This window comes from Monodelphis domestica, chromosome 3 (assembly GCF_027887165.1).
Source record: "Monodelphis domestica isolate mMonDom1 chromosome 3, mMonDom1.pri, whole genome shotgun sequence".
In the NCBI taxonomy this organism is placed as follows: Eukaryota; Metazoa; Chordata; class Mammalia; order Didelphimorphia; family Didelphidae; genus Monodelphis; species Monodelphis domestica.
The window spans coordinates 73011034-73032257 of record NC_077229.1 but is presented as its reverse complement, the minus strand read 5'-3'; the positions used below and the strand labels follow the sequence as shown (position 1 = coordinate 73032257).

Below are 21224 nucleotides of genomic sequence, written 5' to 3'. Positions count from 1 at the left end.
TTTCAGAGTTCCTCTCCCCTTGCAGACCTCCAAGCACACACCTGAGACCTAATCACAACTCATCTGGGTTAGAATCTTTATTAGCCCAAGACATCTTCCACTCTAGAGCAAGCCTCCTACCTGCTGCTAAGATAAGGGAAGCAAACAGCTCAGGCTCCCCCAGGGGGAAGGCAACAGTTGCACTTCCCAGGTCTGGCCCTGCCCTCTGGCCTTGGCCCTGGCCCAGAGCCACCCAAGGGCTGCCATGATTTTCACTTTCTGGTCTGGTCTGGCCAAGGAAGCACAAGGCTATCGATCCATCTGTCCTTTCTTTGGCCCTTGATCCAAAGCCTCTTCATCTCTACATCCTGGGGTGCAGTGTAACTCGGGAGGGCCTAATCATGATGCTTTCACGGTGGACGCCGGTCTTGTAAAGATGTGCAGAATGGCCCTTCTATGCCAGCCAGCCCTTGGTCCAGGAGGTTCCTGTTCCTCCTCTCCAGAGAAACAGTCCGGCTTGGAAGACTCAAGGCATGGGCCCACTCCGTACATCTTCCTCTTTTTTCCCTCGAGGCAGTAAATCACAAGTTAAATGACGATCGTTGATTAGGTTTCTGGCCTCCAGTGTTCCTTTGGAGATTTGGGGGTTATTGCCTTGCTCCAGGTCCAGTCCTAGATGCTCCTGCCGGCACCTGCTGTGACGTCACTGCCAAGTGCTTGGCTTCTCCAAGTCTCTCGGTTTGGGAGGCCAGGCTCACACAGCCAGAGAGAGGCTCCTATAGGTGGGTTCAAGCAACAGAGCCAGTCACCTCTCCAACCATCACTCGTGGCAGTGCTCAGCAGAGGGGCTCCCAGAGCCTTTCCACTGCTGCTGCCTTACTCTGGGGGCACATCTCACTAATGCCTAGGCTCAAGCAACCTTGGAGATCACTGAGTACAGGCCTTTGAGTTCCTAGATGGGAGAATGGCTGCTGAGAGACAGGACTGGTACCCAGTGCCTTCTGTCCCTAAATGACTACCTGGCTCATGCTGATGTTTCATGTGCTGAGCAGAGCTTGAGGGGAGGGAGGGAGACCCCTGGGCCCTAGCCTATCCTCCCAACCCCGTATAATCCCCTCACTCAGAGTGCACTGACATCGACAACAGCAAAGTCCAGGGGTTCATGTCTGGCTCAGAGATCCCCAACTTTTCCCCCTCTCTATTTCCCTGGCCAGGCTCTCGTTGGCAAGACCATTTCAGTCCCCCTGAGGATGGGCCTGAAATAAGACAGAAGCCTAAAGTCTAGCCACCTCCTGCCCTAATTCAATAGCTGATAACTGAAAATGGGAGGAGACTCATGCTTGGCCAGCACAGGGGAGCAGGAACAGGGGAGGGCAAGGACTCACCCGGTGCTTTTGGTAGGAGAGGTAGGTGTCCCAGCCCAATGTTATGCTGTTCACATAGATCACTCGGTACTGGGCAGGCACATACAGGAAGTTCACCAACTGAGCTGCTGGCCACACAGCCCAATCAGCCTGGGGAAGAGTAGAACAGATTGACATCTCTAAGAAAACTGCTTATCAAAGGCCCCAAACTGGGTGTCAATTCTCTGAGCTCCCTCCAGGTTGGACCATCTGCAGGAGCACTGCACTAACAACAATCCCAGGTTCTCGGACACCATGGGTTATGTCCCTCTAAGCAATCAATCCCATGTCCCAGGTATTATGATGTCCAGTTCAGGCTCAGGGAAGGGCTGACTTGCCCAAGGTCACACAACTGGTCTCAACTAGGATTCAGACTCAGTTCTGTCCTTCAACACCCAGCAATGCTCCCCCTTCACCACACTGATCTGAAAGGTGACTTGTATCAAAGGGAGTTCAGGTAGGCTCTTTTCCATTGGGCATTAAACAACAACAGGGACCAAAAAGAGAAAAGCTCAAGGCTCAGCCTGGACACTCAGGAGTCCAAGCTCTCAGCCACTTGGTTCTTTTCCAGACCCACCTAATGAAGTAAAAGCTTTGTTAACTGCCAGTCCAAGGACCCCAAAGCAGAAGCATTCTCAAAGCTCATTCTGTTGAATTCCTCCACTGATATAGGTGGAAACTGAGGCTAGAGGTGGAATGGTTGTCTCCAGTTCTTAAGTATAGGCCCAAAGAGCAGCTCATGGGTGAGCCCCTGGACCTGGGGAGCACACTGGAAAGTGGAGACCTCAGGGTACAGCTGATGGTACACTGAAGTTTAGTTTTAGACTGCTTTCAGGCAGTGTCAAAAATCCTGGATTTGGAAGTAGATGGCATGCATGTTCAAGTCCCAGCTTAACTTCTTATTAAGTCATGGAAGGAGTCTGTAGCTCAGTTTCCTCCTCTATGAAATGAGGTTAAACCAAATGTTCTCTAAAGAAACTGTGAACTTTAAAACCCATGACCTAGCCCAATGCCCAGCATTGGTGAAGTATTGGTATGTGTGCCCAGCACCCAAAGATATTTTTTTGCACACCCCACCCCTCTGTCCAGCCACCCAAAGTGAGCACTTCCTCCCTTCATTCTCTGGGATAATGCAGGGAGCTCACAGGCAGCTTGAAGTTGCAGTTTAGGCATGCAAACTTGAAAACCTTTGCCAATGCTGACTTAGGCCTTGCCAGGTGACTGTAATGAGGATATTAGGGGGGTATCATAGTGCCCAGAGCATCAGGTCTACAGTCAGGACAAAGGCTACTCTTCCCAAGTTCAAATCTGGTCTCAGACACTTCCTAGCTGGGTGACCCTAGGCAAGTTCCTTCAACCTGTTGGCCTTAGTTTCCCTCTCTGTAAAATGATCTGGAGAACGAAATGGCAAACCACTCTAGGCCCTTGCCAAAAAAACCTCAAATGGGGTCATGAAGAGTGAAGGTCATTACTGAAAATGACTGAACAGATGACCATAAGGAAAAGGGATGAGGCTAGATGGGAATTTTACCTTGTAGACCTCCCAGAACTTCTCCCGCAGCTCTTGGCAGGTATTATCCAGGCTCTGGCCCTCTAAAGTCCCCATGCCTACAAGCCAAAGAAGATTGGAGAAGGTTACCAAGAAAGACTGAGCATAACAAAGAAGTCCCAAATCTGGGAAGAAGGCTTACCATCAGACAGGCAGGCCCACATACAAGAGAGTGGCTCAGTGTGTAAGTGGAGACTGGCTTCTAGAGCTGTTTCAGTTACCTCTGGGTCCACAGGAATCATGCCTGGGCTGTCCCATAAGCTTCTCTGTTCCCCCAGAGGAGGTTTTTAATGAGAAAAGGAGAGGAGGAAGAAGAGTTGCCTGGAGTCAGGCTGGGAACAGTGACAGTCTAAGTCCCAGAAGGGGGGAAGTGGCAGTCACAGTTCTCCAGAGGAGGAAGAGAGCTCAGAGGAGCAGAAGGCCCAGAAAAGTCATATTTCTAATCCTCCCAACTACAGCTGGCAATCAAGGATTAAAGGAATATATCTCCTTATTCTCCATTTAAGCCCTTAGAAGATGGCTTCCATCCACATCACCCAACTAAAGCTGTTTTCCTGAATGATGTCCTAATTTTTTCTCAGTCTCCCACTTCAGATCTTAAAGTATCCCTAAAACAATATTGTGTGGATTATCTTTCTTGCCAGGATTCCTTCTCCAAAATAATTTTGTAATTTCCCCTTATAACCTCTTGGTTATAGAAACCTGTTTCTCAGATACTCCTGAGTGGCCTGCATGTGGCCATTTGGAAACCCAGCAGTTTTATTTGGACACCTGTTTCTTTTCTTTTCTTTTCTTTTCTTTTCTTTTCTTTTCTTTTCTTTTCTTTTCTTTTCTTTCTTCCCCTTTCCCCCATTCCCTCCCTTTTGGAAAATGGGTCTATCTTGCCTACACTGGAGATGCAGCAGTGACTCCTGGGCCTAATCCCACTGCTATTCAACACAGAAATAATGACCTGCTCCATTTCTGAAGCTGGAGAGCCTGTCCTTAGGCAGCCTAATGGCTCACACTTCCCCAGGGTTCACCATTGTGCTGCCAGAATTAATGTGGGCACCCAATTAACTTTAGCTCTTCTGCAACTCACAAGATCCGCCAGCCTCAACCTCCACTCTAGCATCAAGGCCTGAAACCATGCACAGGCTCATAATTCTCCTTGGCTATAATCTCATGGTCAATTTCTCCCATTTGGTGATGGCTAAAAGAAACCACAATCCACAAATGAAGGGCAGGTACTGGTCTTAGGGAATACTTCTGGTAGGCTCTCAAGGTCCACTGAAACCCAATGTGGGAAGGAAAGAAGAGTAGGGAGACAATGCCTACCCCGCCCTAACCAAAATCTTTCTCTAGCTCTTATTCATCTCCAATCTAGAGTATTCTCCAAAAATGAGTCCTATGATTTTTCATCTCCTCACCAAATGAAGGCAGTTTTTGAAAAAATTAAGGGGGAAGAAAGAGAGATGCATTGGGAACGAGAGAATGGGAGACATAGAATCAGAAAAATTTTCTCCAATAAAACAGGCATGCAAGGAATTGCTTTTACAAAAGAGGGGAAAATGACTGACAGGTAGCAGGCAATGCTTGAACCTCATTCTCATCAGAATAGCTTCAAAGAAGGAAGAATATTAATACACACTCAGTTGTATATAGGAATGTCACTTACCCAACAGGGAAACAGGAGGAAAAAGGGGTTAGAGAAAAGGAATGTGTGTGTGACGAAGTAGATGGTGGATTGTGGATTAAAGGAGGTAATGGTTAGAAACATATATGCCCCCTCATGCACTTATCAAGCTCTATTTTTGGCTGTAGTTATTTAAATATATATCACCAAAATGGGAGTGCTACAATTATGCCTTATTCTCCTAAGTTTAGACATACCCTGGGCAGCAAGGTGGCGAAGCTAGAGCACTGGGTCTGGCATCAGGAAGAACTGTGTTCAAATCTGGCCTCAGGCACTTACTTAATAGCTGTGTAACTCTGGGGAATTCATTTAATCCTGCTTGCCTCAGTTTCCTCATTTGTAAAATAAGATGAAGTAGGAATGGCAAACCACTCCACTATCTTTGCCAAGAAAAGTCCCTAATGGGAGTCATGGTACAGTTAAAATTCTCTGGAGGCTGTATCTTAATTTTGTAGTTATTTATTAAATAGCAAAAAGCAGACCAGAGGAAAAAAGAAAGAGCAAGAGCCACATGTGGCTGGCTAGCTCTCTTAGCTGCCTCCTCTGCAAGCAGGCTAAGCCAGCCCTGAGTCAGACCTTGAACCCTCCCAAGTCTATGATTCCACCAAAAGAGGGCTACTTCCCGTCTCCTCTACCATTTTATGCTCTCTTCATGACATCCCTTCCCCGAGCCCCACAACTAGAAGACTCAGACCTCAGTCAGGACAATACAATACCAGGAGTGACCACAACACATTTAGAATGGCCACACAGCACATATAAGCATCTTCTAGCATAATAGATGAAAAGAGGGAGGACTCTACCCATGGCCTCAGAAAGAGTTCAGAGCTTCAGCTCTAAAGTTTTTTGCTTTAAAATTAAAAGGTTATTTTGGGGAGTCAAAAAGGGGTACAGATTAATATTAATTGTTCAGAGTCAGGAGTCAGACATAACTTTAAAGAATGAACAACAATAACAACAGAGAACTTATCAGTTCTGAATTCAAGTCAACTATAAAAACATAGGCAAGGTTACTACCCTTATAATTGATTCATTCACCTCCCTTCTTACTCTAAATCTTATGATCTTTGATCAGAGACTTAAAATACATTTCTTCGGATCCTTTTTTTTTTTTAAACCCTTACCTTCCGTCTTGGAGTCAATACTGTGTATTGGCTCCAAGGCAGAAGAGTGGTAAGGGCTAGGCAATGGGGGTCAAGTGACTTGCCCAGGGTCACACAGCTGGGAAGTGGCTGAGGTCCGGATCCTTTTTTAGTTGCTTTTTTACCTTCTCACCATCATTTATTCATTCACTCAACACACATCAATCACAGTCTGTGCTATAAATAGGAATTGATATATAAAGTTGAAACTGTCTAGTCTCTTTTTCCATGAACTTCAGTTTGGCATGGGGATAAGACACATACACAGATAATAATACCACACAACCTTTGCCAAACAGTAGGATCTGGGAACATCTTGTGGGTAAAAGGTGAAACCTGAGTTACACGTCAAAGGGTAGGTCAGAATTCATAAGAGAGAGAGAGAAGACCTGCTAGACTCAGAGGCCAGCCTGGGCAGAAGCCCAGATGTGCTGGATAATTCATAATAACTGAGGAAACAATCTGAGCTATACAATTTATCAGAGCAAAGCTGGCATAATAAATGGAACAACGGACTCCATAATCAAACCAAAGACATAGAAAATAGAGTAAGATAATATTTTTGAGGACTAAAAACAGCTAATTAAATAAGACTGATTAATTAAAAGAAAAAATTAATAGGATCTAAAATAGAATACAATTTTAGGTAATCTGATTTCTAATTAGAGGAAAGAATAGAAGTTTGTTGAGGTGGGAGGGGGAAGAGGAAGTTTCTATTGAGTTAGGAGGGGGTGGAATAGGATTGCCATGTGTCTTTCTTTTCCAGGGCAAGATGCTGATTAATTGCATCCATCTGAATTTATAAAACAATGGATGGCTTGTACTGTGGTGGCAAACCTAAGGCAAATGTGAGCGCGGCACTCAGAGCCCTCTCTATGGCATGCATGCTGTTGCTCCAGCACAGAATTCATTACTAGAAAGCCAGAGGGATTCAGGGCTGTTTCCTCCCCTTCTCCATAGGTTCCTGAAGACATTTTAAAAACACCCACCCCTCTAAAAGGTTTGCCATCCAAAAAATGGAAAATGAAGGGGGTATCCATTAATTGGGGAACAGCTGAACAAATTGTGGTATCTGATGGTGATGGAATACTATTGTGCTAAAAGGAATGATGAACTGGAGGAATTCCATGTGAACTGGAACAACTTCCAGGAATTGATGCAAAGCAAAATGAGCAGAACCAGGAGAACACCATACACAGAAACTGAAACATTTTGGCACAATCAAATGTAACAGACTTTTCTACTAGTAGCAATGCAATGATCCAGGACAATCCGAGGAACTTATGAGAAAGAACACTATCCACATTCAGAGAAAGAACTGTGGGAGTAGAAAAGCAGAAGAAAAGCATATGATTGATCATGTGGTTCAATAGAAATATGATTGGGATTTTGGCTTTAAAAGATCACTCTAATGCAAATATGAATAATATAGAAATAGGTTCTGAACAATGATACATATATAATCCAGTGGAATTGCTTGTCAGCTCCAGGAGGGGGGAGGGAAGAGGAGTGGGAAAGATCATGAATCACTATAGCTCTGGGAAAAAAATAAAAGGTTTGCCATCACTGGCTTATACCATCTAGTTCCCCATGGATGATTTGAAGAAAAACAAGAAGAATACATGTAGTGGCACAAGACAAACAAGAAGAACTCTCCTGGAATGTTCTCAAGCCATCTCCCTCCTTTTCTGCCTTTCCCATTCCCACAGAACTTTATCTTGCTCCTCCAAATGCCTTTTCTGTGCCTTCTTGCTTCTTTATTCACTTTTCTATACTTCATTATTCTGAAAAACTGCAATGCCAACATTTTTCTTTCCTTTTTTTCATCTTTCCCATGATGAGCCTTTTCCTAATTATGAGACATTTCCTGGTGTGGTTTGATGGCCAGCAAGTCATCTTCTTTCCCCATCTCTTCCACAGCATCTTCCTTCCTATGAAGTGAATCCTTGATTCTTCTCTCCACAAGGTGATCTCTGAGCATCTCCTCTTTGAGGGAATCCCACTGAGTATTCCCATTATTTTAAATGCATGTTGTCTCTGCCTTCTCCTCTTGTTCCTTCTTCCTTTTATTTTCTTAAAGAACTTCATCCAAAATTTCCACTTTCCAGGAATTCTTTCCATTGTCCATTTGAGTCAAGACACACTACACCCACTGCCATTTTGGGAACGGAAGGCTAAGGAGAACCAGTAGGAAAGGCAAAAGAAGTGCATCACTTCCTGCTGTAGAGGCTGGGGTGTTGCCAGTGATGTCAGATTTAAACTTTTCATATATTTTAAAATATTTTCCTCCAGCATTAAAAGTTAAACATCAAAACTGTCAATTTTAAATAAGTATTTTAACCTTTTAAAAAAAAAGAGAGAGGGGGCAGCTGGGTAGCTCAGTAGATTGAGAGACAGGCCTAGAGATGGGAGGTCCTAGGTTTAAATCTGGCCTCAGACACTTCCCAGCTGTGTGACCCTGGGCAAGTCACTTCACCCCCATTGCCTAGCCCTTACCACTCTCCTGCCTTGGAACCAATACACAGTATTGATTCCAAGATGGAAGGTAAGGGTTTAAAAAAAAGAGAGAGAAGATCTAATGGGTTCTTTTGATTCCCACACCAAACTAACTCCATTTTGTAACTGCTCTTTAGTCTTTTTTACCAATTCTCTCCTCTGACTAATGAGGGACAGGTCAGCCCACTCCCCCATGAATTAATTATCTATAAACCAAGTCCATAAGTTTTATCTTACCTTTAGAATCAGAATGGCTTCACAGGGCATTTAGCATCTTTCACACTTATAGTGGGCTTTACCAAAGAGACATTCTGACATTTCACAAGGAACTTTACACTTACCCAGGAAATACCATGCACACAAGAGAGGAGATGCGATAAGCTGGTCAAGGAGCACCTTCTTGAAGATGATTTGAATGTCTTTAAATCCCATCGCAGGGAAGATTTTGTCCAGCCACTGGTACCAGTAGTGGAGGAAGGGGCCCATGCTACAGCCTATCAGAAACATACGTCCTACAGAAAGAAAAGATGGAACCAGACAGCCAGATCAGTTTCAGCAGTTCCTGAGCTCTCTCAAACCAGTTAAAAAAAAAAAACTCTGGGAAAAGCAGAGAACAGCAACTCTGTATTTTGATCAGGAATCCCTTTAGGTGCTCTTGGGAAATGAGAGACAGGGGCAAAAGAAGGATAAGAGAGGAGAGGTCAGGGGGCTGGGGTAAAAGGAAACATGTTAAGCTTTGGGTTTAGGGAGGAAGTACTTGAGATTAGGAAAGGATAAATATCCTGAGTTAGAAAAGAAATGTGTTCCAGGAGGAACCCAGGACATTTTTTTGGAAAGAACATGCTCTAAGGATCATAGTGGCATGGGACCCAGGTTTTCCCCTAGACACTCCAGAAGTGTTCCAGGTCAAAAGGGACATAAGAAAATCTCTTTCTTTCCTTGCATTCTTGAAGTGCTGAGGAAAAGGTAATAGTCCTGAGCATCAGAGACCCAAAATAAGGAAAAACACTTGAGAGAAATATTCCCCTTGGATTCTCCCCTAGTTTTCAAGATGGATCCAGATATACATCTTCTAGTTATACTCTGATAGTATTGGGTTGTATCTAGGACATCTAACAGTTCCCTGAACTACTCCAGGTCACCCCTTGTGTCTTCAGGACACAAAGCATCACTCCATCCCTAATCAGGTAGCAGTTCCCCACTGCTGATGTAGTAACATCATCCCATCTCCTCATCTCTGAACCCCTGTTGTCTAAAAGGTGTAAGAAGCCTAGAACCCATTTCCTATAGGAGATAGTGTCCACTCTTGTACCTATCATACAACCATTCAACATTGCTTCCAAATTAATAAATCTTTCTTTTATTTTTAAGTCAATTGTTGAGTTCTCATTCTTGACAAGAACAACCTGTCCAGATGCAGGGTTTTACCTTAAAGCTCTCCCACAACAATAGGATCCCGAATGCAGGGCTGAAAAGACCCACTAAGGTCATCTAATCTACCCTCCATCATTTAACTGAGGTGGTAACTGAAGCCTGAGGGGCAGCTGGGTGTCACAGTGGATAGAACCACTGGGCCTACAGTCAGGAATACCTAAATTCAAATCAAACCTCAGACACTAGCTGTGTAACCCAGGGCAAGTCACTTAATTCACTTGCCTCAGATCCTCATCTTTAAAAAGGGGACCAGCTGAAAACGGAAATGACAAACCACTCTACTATCTGTGTCAAGAAAATCTAGAATAGTCTGATGCAAGTGAACAATAAATGAAAAGTGAAGTTTAACAAACTTATCTAGGAACCATGATACTACATAACTACAGCCTGGAGGCTAAAGGTCTAGATAACAATGGAAGAATTCAACAGGGTGACAAAAGAAACAACCTGCGAACAGAATGCACTACCAGGAGCAAAGGGAAGGCAGTAAAATTAAGAGGCCTGGGAAAGGCCCCTGGCATAAGGGAGAATTTTAGCTGTAGTCTGAGAAAGCATTTTAGGCATGAGGGGACAACCGGTGAAAAGGGCACAAGGCCAGAATATGGAGTGTTGGTGTGCCGGGGTCATGCAGTCGGAGAATTTTCAGTGCAGGGATGGACTTATAAAAGTCTGAGAACACTGAACCGGAGGGGAAGGGGGAAGGAAGGATGTGAAGGGGGTTTAAGAGTTAATGAGAGGTTGAGGTGTACCTGTTTTAGTGCAGTGGGGTGAGGGGGAAAGGAAAGATTGGGAAAGAGAATGGAGAGAAAGAGAGGGAGAGAGGAAAAAGAGAAAGAAAGGAAAGGAGAGGGAATGGAAAGGGGGAGGGGGAGAGGAGAGAATAGAAAGGGGGGTTGAAAAGAAAGACTGGGAAAGTGATGAGAGGCGAAAAAGAGAGAATGGAAAGAGGGAGAGGAAGGGCGAAAGAGAAAGTAAGAGGGAGGGAAGGAATGGGGAGGGATGGAGAAAGGAACTGGAAAGGAGTGATACTCAGGTCATACATGGCACAAATGGCTAGGGGTCAGAGGGCAAGAGCTCACCAGTGCGCCACAGGTCGATGGGCCGGGGCGGCCCGGGGGCACCCTTAGGCAGCCGTCGCTCCCAGGCCTGCCGCAAACCATCCCCCCCGGCCATGAGCGCCCCGCAGGTCAAAGTGTTGGTAACGAGGAGGAGCCGGCCCCGGAAGAGCGGCCGCACCGAGAGCAATCGATTCATAAGTCGTGGGGCCCGGAGTAGGAGCAGGAAACAGAAGTTCTCAGAACCTGCCACCAGGACGTCAGCCTAAGATTCCACACCTAAAGATCCCGCGCTGCTGCCACACGCGCCCACTTCCGGCAACAGCCTATGACGCGTCTGTGACATCACCGGGCGACGGACCCGCCGCCCGTCCCACGGCCAGAACGGCTCCGGAAGCGAAGCTGGAACTGCGCAGACTCATACTGAGTTCCTCCCTGTGCGTGTCCTGCAGCAGCCTTTCAAAAGGGCTGAATTTGCGTCTCAAGTACTTGTTTTAAATTCGTTTTGTTTTATTTTCAACCTAACTCCTCCCCCTCCCTCACCCTCTAAGTAGGTAAGAAATATTGTTGCTCAGACGTTTCAGTAGTGTCCGACACTAAATGACTGTATTTAGGGCTTTCTTAGCTAAGATCCTGGAGTCGTTTGCCATTTCCTTCTCCAGCTCATTTTACAGATGAGGAAACTGAGCCAAAGAGGGTGAAATGACTTGCCCAGGGTCATGCAGCACAGCTAATAAGTGTCTGAGATCATATTTGAATTCAGGTCATCCTGACTGGGTTCAGCAATCTATTCACTGCGCCCCCTAGCAGCCCAAGAAAAATAAAACTCAGTCAATAAACCACCCCATTCTCAATGCATGTGGGGAGCATCAGAGTGCACAGAGCACTGGGCCTGAAGTCCTGAGATCCAAGTTCAAATTCTGCTTCAGACACGTCCTAGCTCTATGACCTTGGTCAATTCTATTAAACTGTTTGCTTCAGTTTCCCCATCTCTAAAATGGGATGATAATCACCTACTTCCCCTAGTTGTTGTGAGGATCAAACCAGATAATATTTGGAAAGTGTTTACCAATGCCCAGCACATAGTAAACACTTTATAAATGCTTATTTCCTCCTTCCCATTACAAATATACAAAACAAATTAATTTGGCCAATGGGTCATGTTCCAAAAATCAAAAATAAGCAAAAAAGAAGAAAATATGCTTCAGGCTGTCCTTTGAGTCCATTAGCTCCTATCTGGAAGTGGATATCTTGATTACTGATGAGACCCTTGGAATTGTGTTCTCTCTCATTTGTCTGTAAGCTCCTCAGTCTCCTTTGCCATATCTCCATCCAGATTACACCCACTAAGTCTGAGGGTCCCACAAAGCTCTGTCCTAAGTCCTCTTCTCCCTCTATTCCACTTCACTTCAGGACCTCATCAGCTTTACAATAGACTATTTTTAAAAAACCCTTACTTTCTGATTTAGTATCAGTTCTAAAGCGGAACAGTAGCAAGGGCTGGGCAATCAGAGTTAAGTAACTTGCCCAGGGCCACGTGGCCAAGAAGTGTCTGAGGTCATGTAGAACCCAGGTCCTCCCAACTTCAGTATAATAGAAGATTGCAAAGGGTCTTCTTGCTTCAAGTCTCTCCCCATACCAATCCATCCTCCATTCAGCCAACAGTGATTTTCAGAGACTACTGATGCTACAATGGACCTGTTTTCCCAGATCCCCGAAGAGGGTGGGGGCCCCATCACCCAACACTATCATAGAATTTAATTGCTCTCTAATTGCCCATGTGTTTGAGTTTATCTCCTAGACAAAACCCAAGTATTTGGGCACCCAGCCTTGGGTATATAAGTGAACTTAAGTGGGAGGGGAAAAAAAAGAGGTTTTGCTATAAATAGTAAAAGTGCCATATAAATGGGAAATATTGATGTTATTAATGAGTATGTATTTGTAAGAAGAGTCTGTGGAGCTTGACCCTCCAGGTTGGCAGAATGTCCTTTCTGGGGAGGGCTTCCAAGTATAGGGAAGAGAATGGCAGCTAGAAGAGAATCCAGGACATAGTCTAAGTGAGAAGGGAATCGAGTCTATAGAGCAATGATGGCAAACCTTTTAGAGACCTTGTGCCACACCCCATCCCTGGAGACCAGGTGCCATGTCCAACCCCCCTCTCTGAGTGCTGAGCACCCTGCCCACCCCTTATCCCACCCAGGGGAGAGAGAAAGTGCTCCCATTGGGCTGCTGGGCAGAGAGGGGGGTGATGTGAAAAAATGTCATCAGGCATGGTGGGGAGAGGGAAAGATGCAGCTCTACTTGAGTCCCTCTGCCTTTCTAGTAATGAACTCGAGGCAGGGGGGATGGCTTGCATGCCCACAGAGATTGTTCTGCGTACCCTCTCTGGCACTCATGCCATAGGTTTGCCATTACTGCTGTAGAGTGTTAAAGCTGGGAAGGCTTTACAGTGTTACTACACTACAGTGTTAGACTACAGTGTTACATCTAGAAGCAACCTTAGAACATGTCAGTGCTTTGAAAGGACGTAGGTCCTACAGCCTTCTTTAAAAAAACAGAAAAGAAACTCTTTAACCATGTTTATCAAAATAGGCTTTTATTTCAACCAAACCCTGGACAGGATGAGATTTCCTGAACCTGTGAGGAGGATACAAAAAAATCTGGGTACCCAGATGCATCAAACTCTGGGCACCTACTGGGGCCATGCTACCTCTTGGCCCAATCAGCTGCCTATCTGGGCCCAGCTGATGTGTATGACTGGAAATGTGCCAGCCCTCCTGCACTGTTATACCTGAGACACTGCAAGTTCATTTCAACCAGCCTCACTCAGTGAAGACAAAGGAATTTCTTTCACACACTGCAGGTAAGGGTCCCTAAAGAAGATATTAACACCGTTACTCTTAGGCCCTCTAACCTTTGTTCCCTCCCCACCCCCCTTCTCTCCTCCTTCTGGCCTTCCTCCCCCAGAGAATTCTGGTCTTTGAGCCTGAGCCCAAGACTAGACCCTGATCCTCAAGCCCAGCCACTGGCCCATCTCCATTGAAGGACCCGACCCGATTCAGGGGCTCCCCCTCATCTTTGGAAGTATTCCTCAATGTGGGTAATGGCAACTCACCTGGTATGTCTGACACACATATTTTAAGAGTTGGTCCAGATCTTCTAATAGCTTCTGCTCAAAAAAAAAAAGAAGAAGAAGAAGCTGTCAGGGTACAAGAAGTCAATAAAACCAGGATGCCCAGGCTTTTAGAGCTGGGGACTGACCCTAACCACAACCCTCAGGAAGGCTGAGGAGAATAACAAGGGGCTCAGAGGGTGGAAGGGGCTTCCTCCAAGGCACCCGGAGACCAATGCCAGAGTAAACACTGTCAGCAGCCTGGAGGGCTCCATTGGGAGTCTTACTTACATTGGGTGCCACTTACTACCTAGAGACTAGGGCAACTCACTGAATCTCTTTAAAAGAACTCATCTGTAAAGGAGAGGAGGAGACCAGATAAAAGCATCTCCTGCTTCCAGCATGGTTCCCTCTCAACTGGCCTGGGAGGGCATTCAAACCGGTATCATCCTTATTTTACAGGGGAGGAAACTGAGGCAGAGGATAAAGCAGCTCACACAACCAGATGTTAGAAATGGGCTCCAAACTGAGGTCTTCCACCCTCCACCCTGCATTTCACCCTCCATTCTCCCAAGTGGGCCCTCTTGTCTAGACAAGTTTCTGTGCCCAGGCAATGCTCAGTACCCACAAGAGCCTGAGAAGAAACCCTTGTGATGTGACCTGGAGGAAGCTGTAGCTCCCTCCATTGAGGGGAATAAAGGGCAAGAGTGATGGGGTGGGGGTAAGTAGTGGCCCGGGGAGAAGGGCAGGCCAGGGAAGGCACTAAGTGACAGGGGAAAGGGCTGCAGCTCTTACCTTTTCAAGCAGAACCCAAGGTGTGTATTTGTGAGGAGGGGAAAGGTTTAAAGTCTTTTGGGCATTTTGATGCATCAGCTTGTTGCCTTGAGGGCCGTTAGCACATTTCATGACTTCATCCACAGAAGTTTTGGGGGAATAGACCTTCAGACACTGTGCAGAGAGGTGAAGGGAGTGAACTTTAGCCCATCAGTATTACCCCACCTTTCTTCTTTCCCCAGAGAGACTGGGCCAACCTTATCTCTTCAACTGTCACTGAAGCAATGAATGAAAGGGAAGAGGGGGAGCAGTTATCTTTCTGCTCTTTGAGCACTCCTCCTTCCCCTACACAAGGCTATGAGCCATCTCTTTTCTAGCTCCAAATTGCCTCAATTTGCCCATTCTATCTGAAAGTAAGGAAAAACTGACCTTCCTTGAGATAAGTCTTTTTCTGGAGGGAGAGTTCATGTGTAGAATGTGGGGGTGCTACCCAGCAGTTCATAAAGGGGACTAGGAAGGAGCCGTCTGCCAGCTTCCACAGAGTCCCATTAGGCTCATGGCCCTTTGTCATTTTCCTCTGGCACTGACTAGCTGAGGGGCCCTGGACAAGTCCCTTCATTTTTCAGTTTCTGTTTTCCCTTCTGTAAAAAACAGTCTCCTGCTTGCAGAGAACTGAGGATGGAGAAGGATGCTGCCTACCTCCTAACCGAGAGGGGATGCGCTCAAGATGCAGAAAGAGACCCTTTTTTTAGACATGGCTAATGCAGGAATTTCTTTTACTTAACTAGGTATATTTGTTATAAGTTGGTTGTTGTTAGTTTTCCCAGTTGGAGTAGACTAGAGCATAGGCATGAGATAGAATAAATTTCCATTCATTGGAAAGAAAATTTGTTTAAAACAATAAGATGGCAACAGAAATTTCTCCAAACCTCCCTCTCTGAGCTGCTGTGTGCAAAGATCTTGGTCAACCTTCCAACACTAGAAATGGGAGTTTTTCTAATCCTTCTTCTTAGTTATCATAATTCTTGTCTGTTTATGAGTTGCTCTAGTAAAATGTCAGCTCCTTGATGAAAGGGATTAGTATTTTGTTTTGTCTTTGTATCTCTCAGTGCCTAGTACAATGTGCTATGCACACAGTTGCCACTCAGTAGATGGTGGTTGATTTGAACCCTGTCCCCAAAGCCCTTCTTTTTAATACCAGAATTCTCTGAGAGAGGTATGACTTAGCAGATCTCAGATCCAGAAAGACCTGGGTTCTAGGTCCTGTCTCTGTCATGGACTTGTGTGACCTTGGGCAAGTCACCAAACTTCCTTGGGAAACTCTTAAGATTAAGCGACAGGCAATTTGAAATCCAGGAGTCATTTTCATACCAGGAGTTCCCTATACTGATGAAATGAATAGGCCTGGATGTGCCCACCCCCAACAACCCCACTCCCACTAAAAAAAAAAACACCCCTATTCTTTGATAAGTTTTATGCCTGGAAAACAATGAAAAACATGATCTTGGGAAAGTAATAACTGCAGGGGACTCAAAGGATAATGGGAGATACATGGTGACAGGGTGCAGTCTATGTACAGACTATCCAACTGTCCCAGGAGAAGGGGGCATATGATTGGAAAAGGCCAAATGCCAGTCACATAACAAGTGTCTGGGGTAAAGGTGGAGACAGTGAGGGGAGCACCAGTGCTTTGGAATTTGGGAAGGCTGAGGCTTTCCATGAATTCTCTACGAAGAAGCCATAAAAGGACATGGACGAATCCATCCGTAGTCAACAAGTTTGGTGTTCATTACCTCTTGCCTGGACTAGTTTTATTCATCATTCGATAGGCAAAGACTATGTGCTAAGCATTGGGAAGAATGAAAAGCAAAGACATATGGTCTGCCAGGTGGGGCCCAGTGGATAGAGTATAAGAGGATCAGGGTTCAAATCTGGCCTCAGACACTTCCTAGCTGTGTGACCTGGACAAGTCATTTAATCCCAATTGTCTAGTCCTTACCGCTCTCCTGCCTTGGAACCAATACCTATACCTAGTATTTTAAAAAAGAGAGACAGACAGACCTGGCCTCTGCCTTCAAGGAACTCACTCACACTCTAAGGGACACATTCCGATGAGCAAGAAGTTCATCTCCTGAAATCCTTCCTCCTTTGGATCCCCAAGCAACAGAGACATTTTCAGAGGAGTTTCAACTGAAGTTGCATTCCCTGCAGGAAACCCCTTGAGAAGGTCTGAGCTAGTATTACTTCTAGGGAGCCCCCTCAAATTAGCCTCATTGGCAAGGAAATTGCCTGTGTTTTTCCTTAGGGACCATCACCAGTCCTCTACCCATCTAAAACAGAAAACCCAACCTCCCAAAAGGAAGAAGTCTGGAAGCGGGCCTCATACTTTAAGGACCTAGAACTTGGGCTGTGGGGGGATTTCCACTGCCCCACCATTAGCTCTCTACATAATAACAGTGGCCACATTTATACTACCCACCTCATAAGGAAAGTTATAAAGAACATTTTTTTTAACCCTCACCTTCCATCTTAGAATCACTGGGTATTGATTCTTAGGCAGAAGAGTGGTCAGGGCTAGGCAATGGGGGTCAAGTGACTAACCCAGGGTCACACAGCTAGGAAGTGTCTGAGGCCAAATCTGAACCTAGGACCTCCCATCTCTGGGCCTGGTTCTCTATCCACTGAGCCACCCAGCTGTCCCCACATAAAGGACATGTTGGGGAAATTGTAATAGCTCTAGAAGCATGAGTTACTATGTGCCTTCTTTCATTCTGTTTCCTTTACCTCCTGTTGGTATTGGCACTTAGTACTAGCTGCCTCATTTCAACTATTCCCATTTCAATGATGAGGAAATCAATGCCCAAAGAAGAACAGTGACTTTTCTAAGGTCCTGCAGCTAGAATCCACCCTGAACAAGCTCTAAAGTCCTTTGAGTGATCCTAAGACAATGAATTCCCAGGAGCCTCAGCTCAGAGAGCCATCTCTCCAGCACTAATTCCAGGGCAGAGAAGGACAAGGATCCTAGATGGATCCTTTCTTCCCTTCTCTCTCTCTCTCTTTTACTCCATCTCTTCTGACAGAAGAATGGCAATGGCCAGGTCTTGGGGCTAAGAGACTTGCCCAGGGTCACACAGGTAGGAAGTGTTCCTCTCTCTTCCCTCCACCCCTTTGTTCTGACAGGTACTTACTGGCTCCAGTGAGTTCTCAATATCTGAGGATGACAACATACAGTTGATCACAGGAAAGGCGGCAGAAAAGTCATTCTTATAGATGTCCAACAGACAGGCCTGTAGAAGCAGAGACTAAGCTGAAGGTCACCAGACTAGAATCCCCTTATCTTAGGGTCCTGTTCCACACCCTCCCCCCTAAAGTGCCCAGGGAGCAACATGGAGCCCAGAGGTAAAATGGCCTGTCCGCTGTCCCACACAACTCCAGGAGAGGTTTGCGGCAGAAGAAGCTTTACCTGAACCGTGTTGAGTTTACACTCAAGCTCCCCATGTTGACAATCAAACTGCCAGGTTCCATTCTCATAGCTCTCCTACAACACACATAAAAACAGCACACATGAAGAAGGCAGCAAATAGTCCCTGGGACGCTCCCCAGGCCCTGCCCCGGACCACTCACCTTGGCATTGCCAAAAGGCACAAGGGTGACATTGAGGACGGAATCACCCACCAAGACCCAGACCGGGAAGAGGTCCATTACCACAAACTCCCTGCAGCCGGGGCACAGCGTTTCATAGTAGACTTCTACAGAGACAGGTCTGGAGTTTGTATTTCTCCACCGAGCAGAACACCGTTTTGTCACCTGCAGGAAGGGCGGTGTAGCGTTCAGCTCAACAACTTATTTGTGGGCCGTGGAACGGAATAAGACAGACACGAAGGTCTCAAGCTGATCAGTGACAGAGTTTAACGATTTGGGGTACATTCTTATGGAGAAAATGATGTAGGCTAAGGGATTAGGTAAGCCTTTTGCAGAGGTAATGGATTTAGATCACTTCAGTGGCTCTAAACAGAGTTTTCTATAGGATAATAACTCAGAGGTAAATATATAACCATCTAGCCCAGCTTCTCAGGGAAATATTTGCTTCAGTGGGTTTGTCTAGAACAGTTAGTTATTACCAAATACAGGAGAAGGGGGGTAGGAAAAGAGGGGTTGGGGGGGCCTCATGTGATGCCTAGGCTACATGTCTAGCTGTTTCTAAGTTATGGCTATAATTTTACTAGGACCCACTGGGCAGGTCAGGGCAAATTAGTGGTGGACAGAGTACAACAGTTGGTGTGGCCCAGGCTCCTGAGGCCAAACTGCACCCTACTTTCCTCTTTCTCCCCACCACCAACTGGCAGCATGAAAGGGCCTTGACAGCCAAGAGCAGCTGAGTCCCCTCCATACTTGGACCCCTGACTCCAGCCTCCCCTCTCTTCAATCCTCCACACACCTGCCAAAGGGGGTTCCAAAAATGGCAGCTCTGACCATGGGACCCTGGATCCACCAAGTTTTACCAGCCCTCCTTTGCCTTTAGGAGAAAATACAAGCCCCTCTGGCACAGAAAGCCCAGCAGGATTTCTTTCTCAACTGATTAAACATTACTCCCGATCACAGCCAACTGCTATTCCTAGAACATAATGCCTCATCTCCCACCTCCAGGTCTTTGCATAGTCTGCTCCTGATGCTTGGAAAGTTCTACCTCCTTACAAAGTTCCGTCTTAGAACACCTGACTTCCTTGAAGGTTCAGCCCAGTGACACCTCCTTCAAGAGGCCTGGCTCAGCAGGCCTTGGGAAGTCCCTTAGCCTCGGTACTGGGAGTGTAAGCTATAGAGAAAAGGCCCCCTTTCTGGCAGAGGGAGGTTGCTCACCAGAGGGTTTCTTCTCCCCATGAAGACAGCCATGTACCTCTCCCCTCCCTATAGGCCAGGTTAGCTTGTGTGCCAGCAGGTTCCAGCCCCTGCATGGAGCTCACTCCTCACAGGGTTAATGTCTCTTGGGGGGGGGCAATGCCCCTTTAGTATTTCAGCCTTCAAGCTTGGCACATGCTAGGTGCTTAAGAGATGCCAGCTGCCTGATTGTCTGGCCTGCCTCCCCAATGTGCAAAAGGAAGGGGGGACCAGGCATTCGAGGCCCCAGAACTTCTAGCCCCGCCAGCCTAGCCATCTATGCCCAAAGGCCTCTTCCAGCTCTGGATCTGTTCCAAGATCCTCTCGGACTTATGGACTGACATGGCTTTTAGGCGGATTAAGTTCCCCTTTGAAGGAGGGGCACATTTCCTACTTGTGTACCCATCAGCCCAAGGTTAGTCACCAGGGCTCTGTCATGGGGGTTCTGAGCCAGTCCTGCCCCTTCAGCCAGCAGCACCTTGGACTTCCCCTCAGCCCTGGCCTCCCCAGCCCTGCCCCGGGCTTCCACTGCTCTCCGAGGAGCCCTCTAGAGACACTAGGCAGGTAGAGTCCAGGGACCCACCGGAGGAAGGAAATTCCCACTCCGGGTGAACCTCCCCTGGGCACCGCTCCCCTCCAGGCCAAACTTCAACTAAGTGCTCCGAGTGGCCCGGAAAAGCAGGAAAGGGGGAAAGGCTGAGCCTGAAACTCCACCCATGCCAGGGTCCCCGAGGTTCTGGGGCAGGGGGAAGGGAAGGGCCTCGCCCTCCCGGCTTCTAGGTCCAGGTCCCGCGCTTCTGCCCCTCCCTCCGGCGGGACTCGTTCCTCCGGGAGTTGCCCGCCCGTCGGTTCCCCCGGGGCCCCTGGTTCTTTGGCCCCGGGCACTGGCGGACTGATCCGGCCGGCCCCGGCCCTCCGGAGGAGCGCGGAATACGAGCTGTCCCACGGGCCCCCCTCGGGACGCCTGTCTGTGCCCTGCCAGGTGGCCGGCTGGCTTCCGGGGAGGAAGAAATCAGGTTCGGCCTCCATTCCCGGCCCACATCCCGGCCGGGAGGCAGCCGGCAGGTCTGCCCCGGACCCAGTACCTCGCAGGTGTTGGCGGCTTCCCAGGAGGAGCACCAATTGTACACGGCCTGGGTGCAGACCGGCTGGGCGGCTCCGAGGTTTTGGAGGCTCTTCCCTGGCACCCCGGGCAGCAGGAGCAGCAGGAGCAGCAGAGAGGCGGCGGGAAGCCAAGCGGCGACCGAAGCCATCGTGCTGGGTGGCGGCAGCCGGCGGAGCGGGAGGAGCTGAGCGTCGGAGGGAGCGACAGCCGGGGCGGTGGAAAGGGGCTGAGAGCCCCAGCCTTTAACCTCCCGGCCCAGCCGAGGACGGACTGCCCCGCCCCGCCCCGGCCCCGCCCCCTAGTTTGCTCCCCCTCTGACCTCACCTCGGGACCTCAGGCTGCCCCAGAAGGTGAGGAGGGCACGAGGAGGAGGGGCCCCGAGGCCCCTGGGAGGCCTCACCCTCTGCCCTGGGACCCTTCTCTTGGGCCTCGACTTCTCATCCCCAAATGAAGGGGTTTGGAGCAGTCAGTCCCCAACCTTTCCAGAACCACCGTCCTCTGGTACTGGGGGGCCCAAAAAGTGGGTTCCAGGGTCTTCCCTCAAAGAGGAGGGCTTCTCTGAAATAGGGGGAGCCAGTGAGGGGGACCAGGAGAGTCTGATACACAGTCACAGAGATTTGGGGAG

General features: G+C 47.4%; 2 protein-coding genes across 2 annotated transcripts; both read right to left on the bottom strand.

Moving 5' to 3' along the window:
- Positions 1–62: 62 nt before the first annotated feature.
- Positions 63–11153, bottom strand: MPV17L2 (MPV17 mitochondrial inner membrane protein like 2). The gene is made up of 5 exons (XM_007489226.3): positions 10758–11153; positions 8586–8756; positions 2914–2990; positions 1365–1493; positions 63–755 (listed from the first exon to the last, which is right to left on the bottom strand). The coding sequence occupies exons 1-5, from the start codon at positions 10930–10932 to the stop codon at positions 627–629; spliced, it is 681 nt and encodes a 226-aa protein (XP_007489288.1). The 5' UTR covers positions 10933–11153; the 3' UTR covers positions 63–626.
- Positions 11154–13312: 2159 nt separating this feature from the next.
- IFI30 (IFI30 lysosomal thiol reductase) lies at positions 13313–20962 on the bottom strand. The gene is made up of 7 exons (XM_007489225.3): positions 20580–20962; positions 18244–18426; positions 18083–18157; positions 17808–17906; positions 14641–14793; positions 13849–13902; positions 13313–13606 (listed from the first exon to the last, which is right to left on the bottom strand). The coding sequence occupies exons 1-7, from the start codon at positions 20745–20747 to the stop codon at positions 13556–13558; spliced, it is 783 nt and encodes a 260-aa protein (XP_007489287.1). The 5' UTR covers positions 20748–20962; the 3' UTR covers positions 13313–13555.
- Positions 20963–21224: the final 262 nt, after the last annotated feature.

Bases quoted from the DNA above. Each gene is read 5' to 3' on its own strand.
- MPV17L2 (XM_007489226.3), bottom strand. From the start codon at position 10,932: ATGAATCGATTGCTCTCGGTGCGGCCGCTCTTCCGGGGCCGGCTCCTC. The intron at 2,991-8,585 runs GTAAGTGTAAAG...TTTGGCTTGTAG, and splicing joins GTGTGCATGGTATTTCCTGG to GCATGGGGACTTTAGAGGGC. The intron at 756-1,364 runs GTGAGTCCTTGC...ACCCACCTATAG, and splicing joins TCTCCTACCAAAAGCACCGG to GAGCCTCTCTCTGGCTGTGT.
- IFI30 (XM_007489225.3), bottom strand. From the start codon at position 20,747: ATGGCTTCGGTCGCCGCTTGGCTTCCCGCCGCCTCTCTGCTGCTCCTG. The intron at 18,427-20,579 runs GTACTGGGTCCG...CCCTTCCTGCAG, and splicing joins AAGCCGCCAACACCTGCGAG to GTGACAAAACGGTGTTCTGC. The intron at 14,794-17,807 runs GTAAGTACCTGT...CTCTCTGCACAG, and splicing joins TTGAGAACTCACTGGAGCCA to TGTCTGAAGGTCTATTCCCC.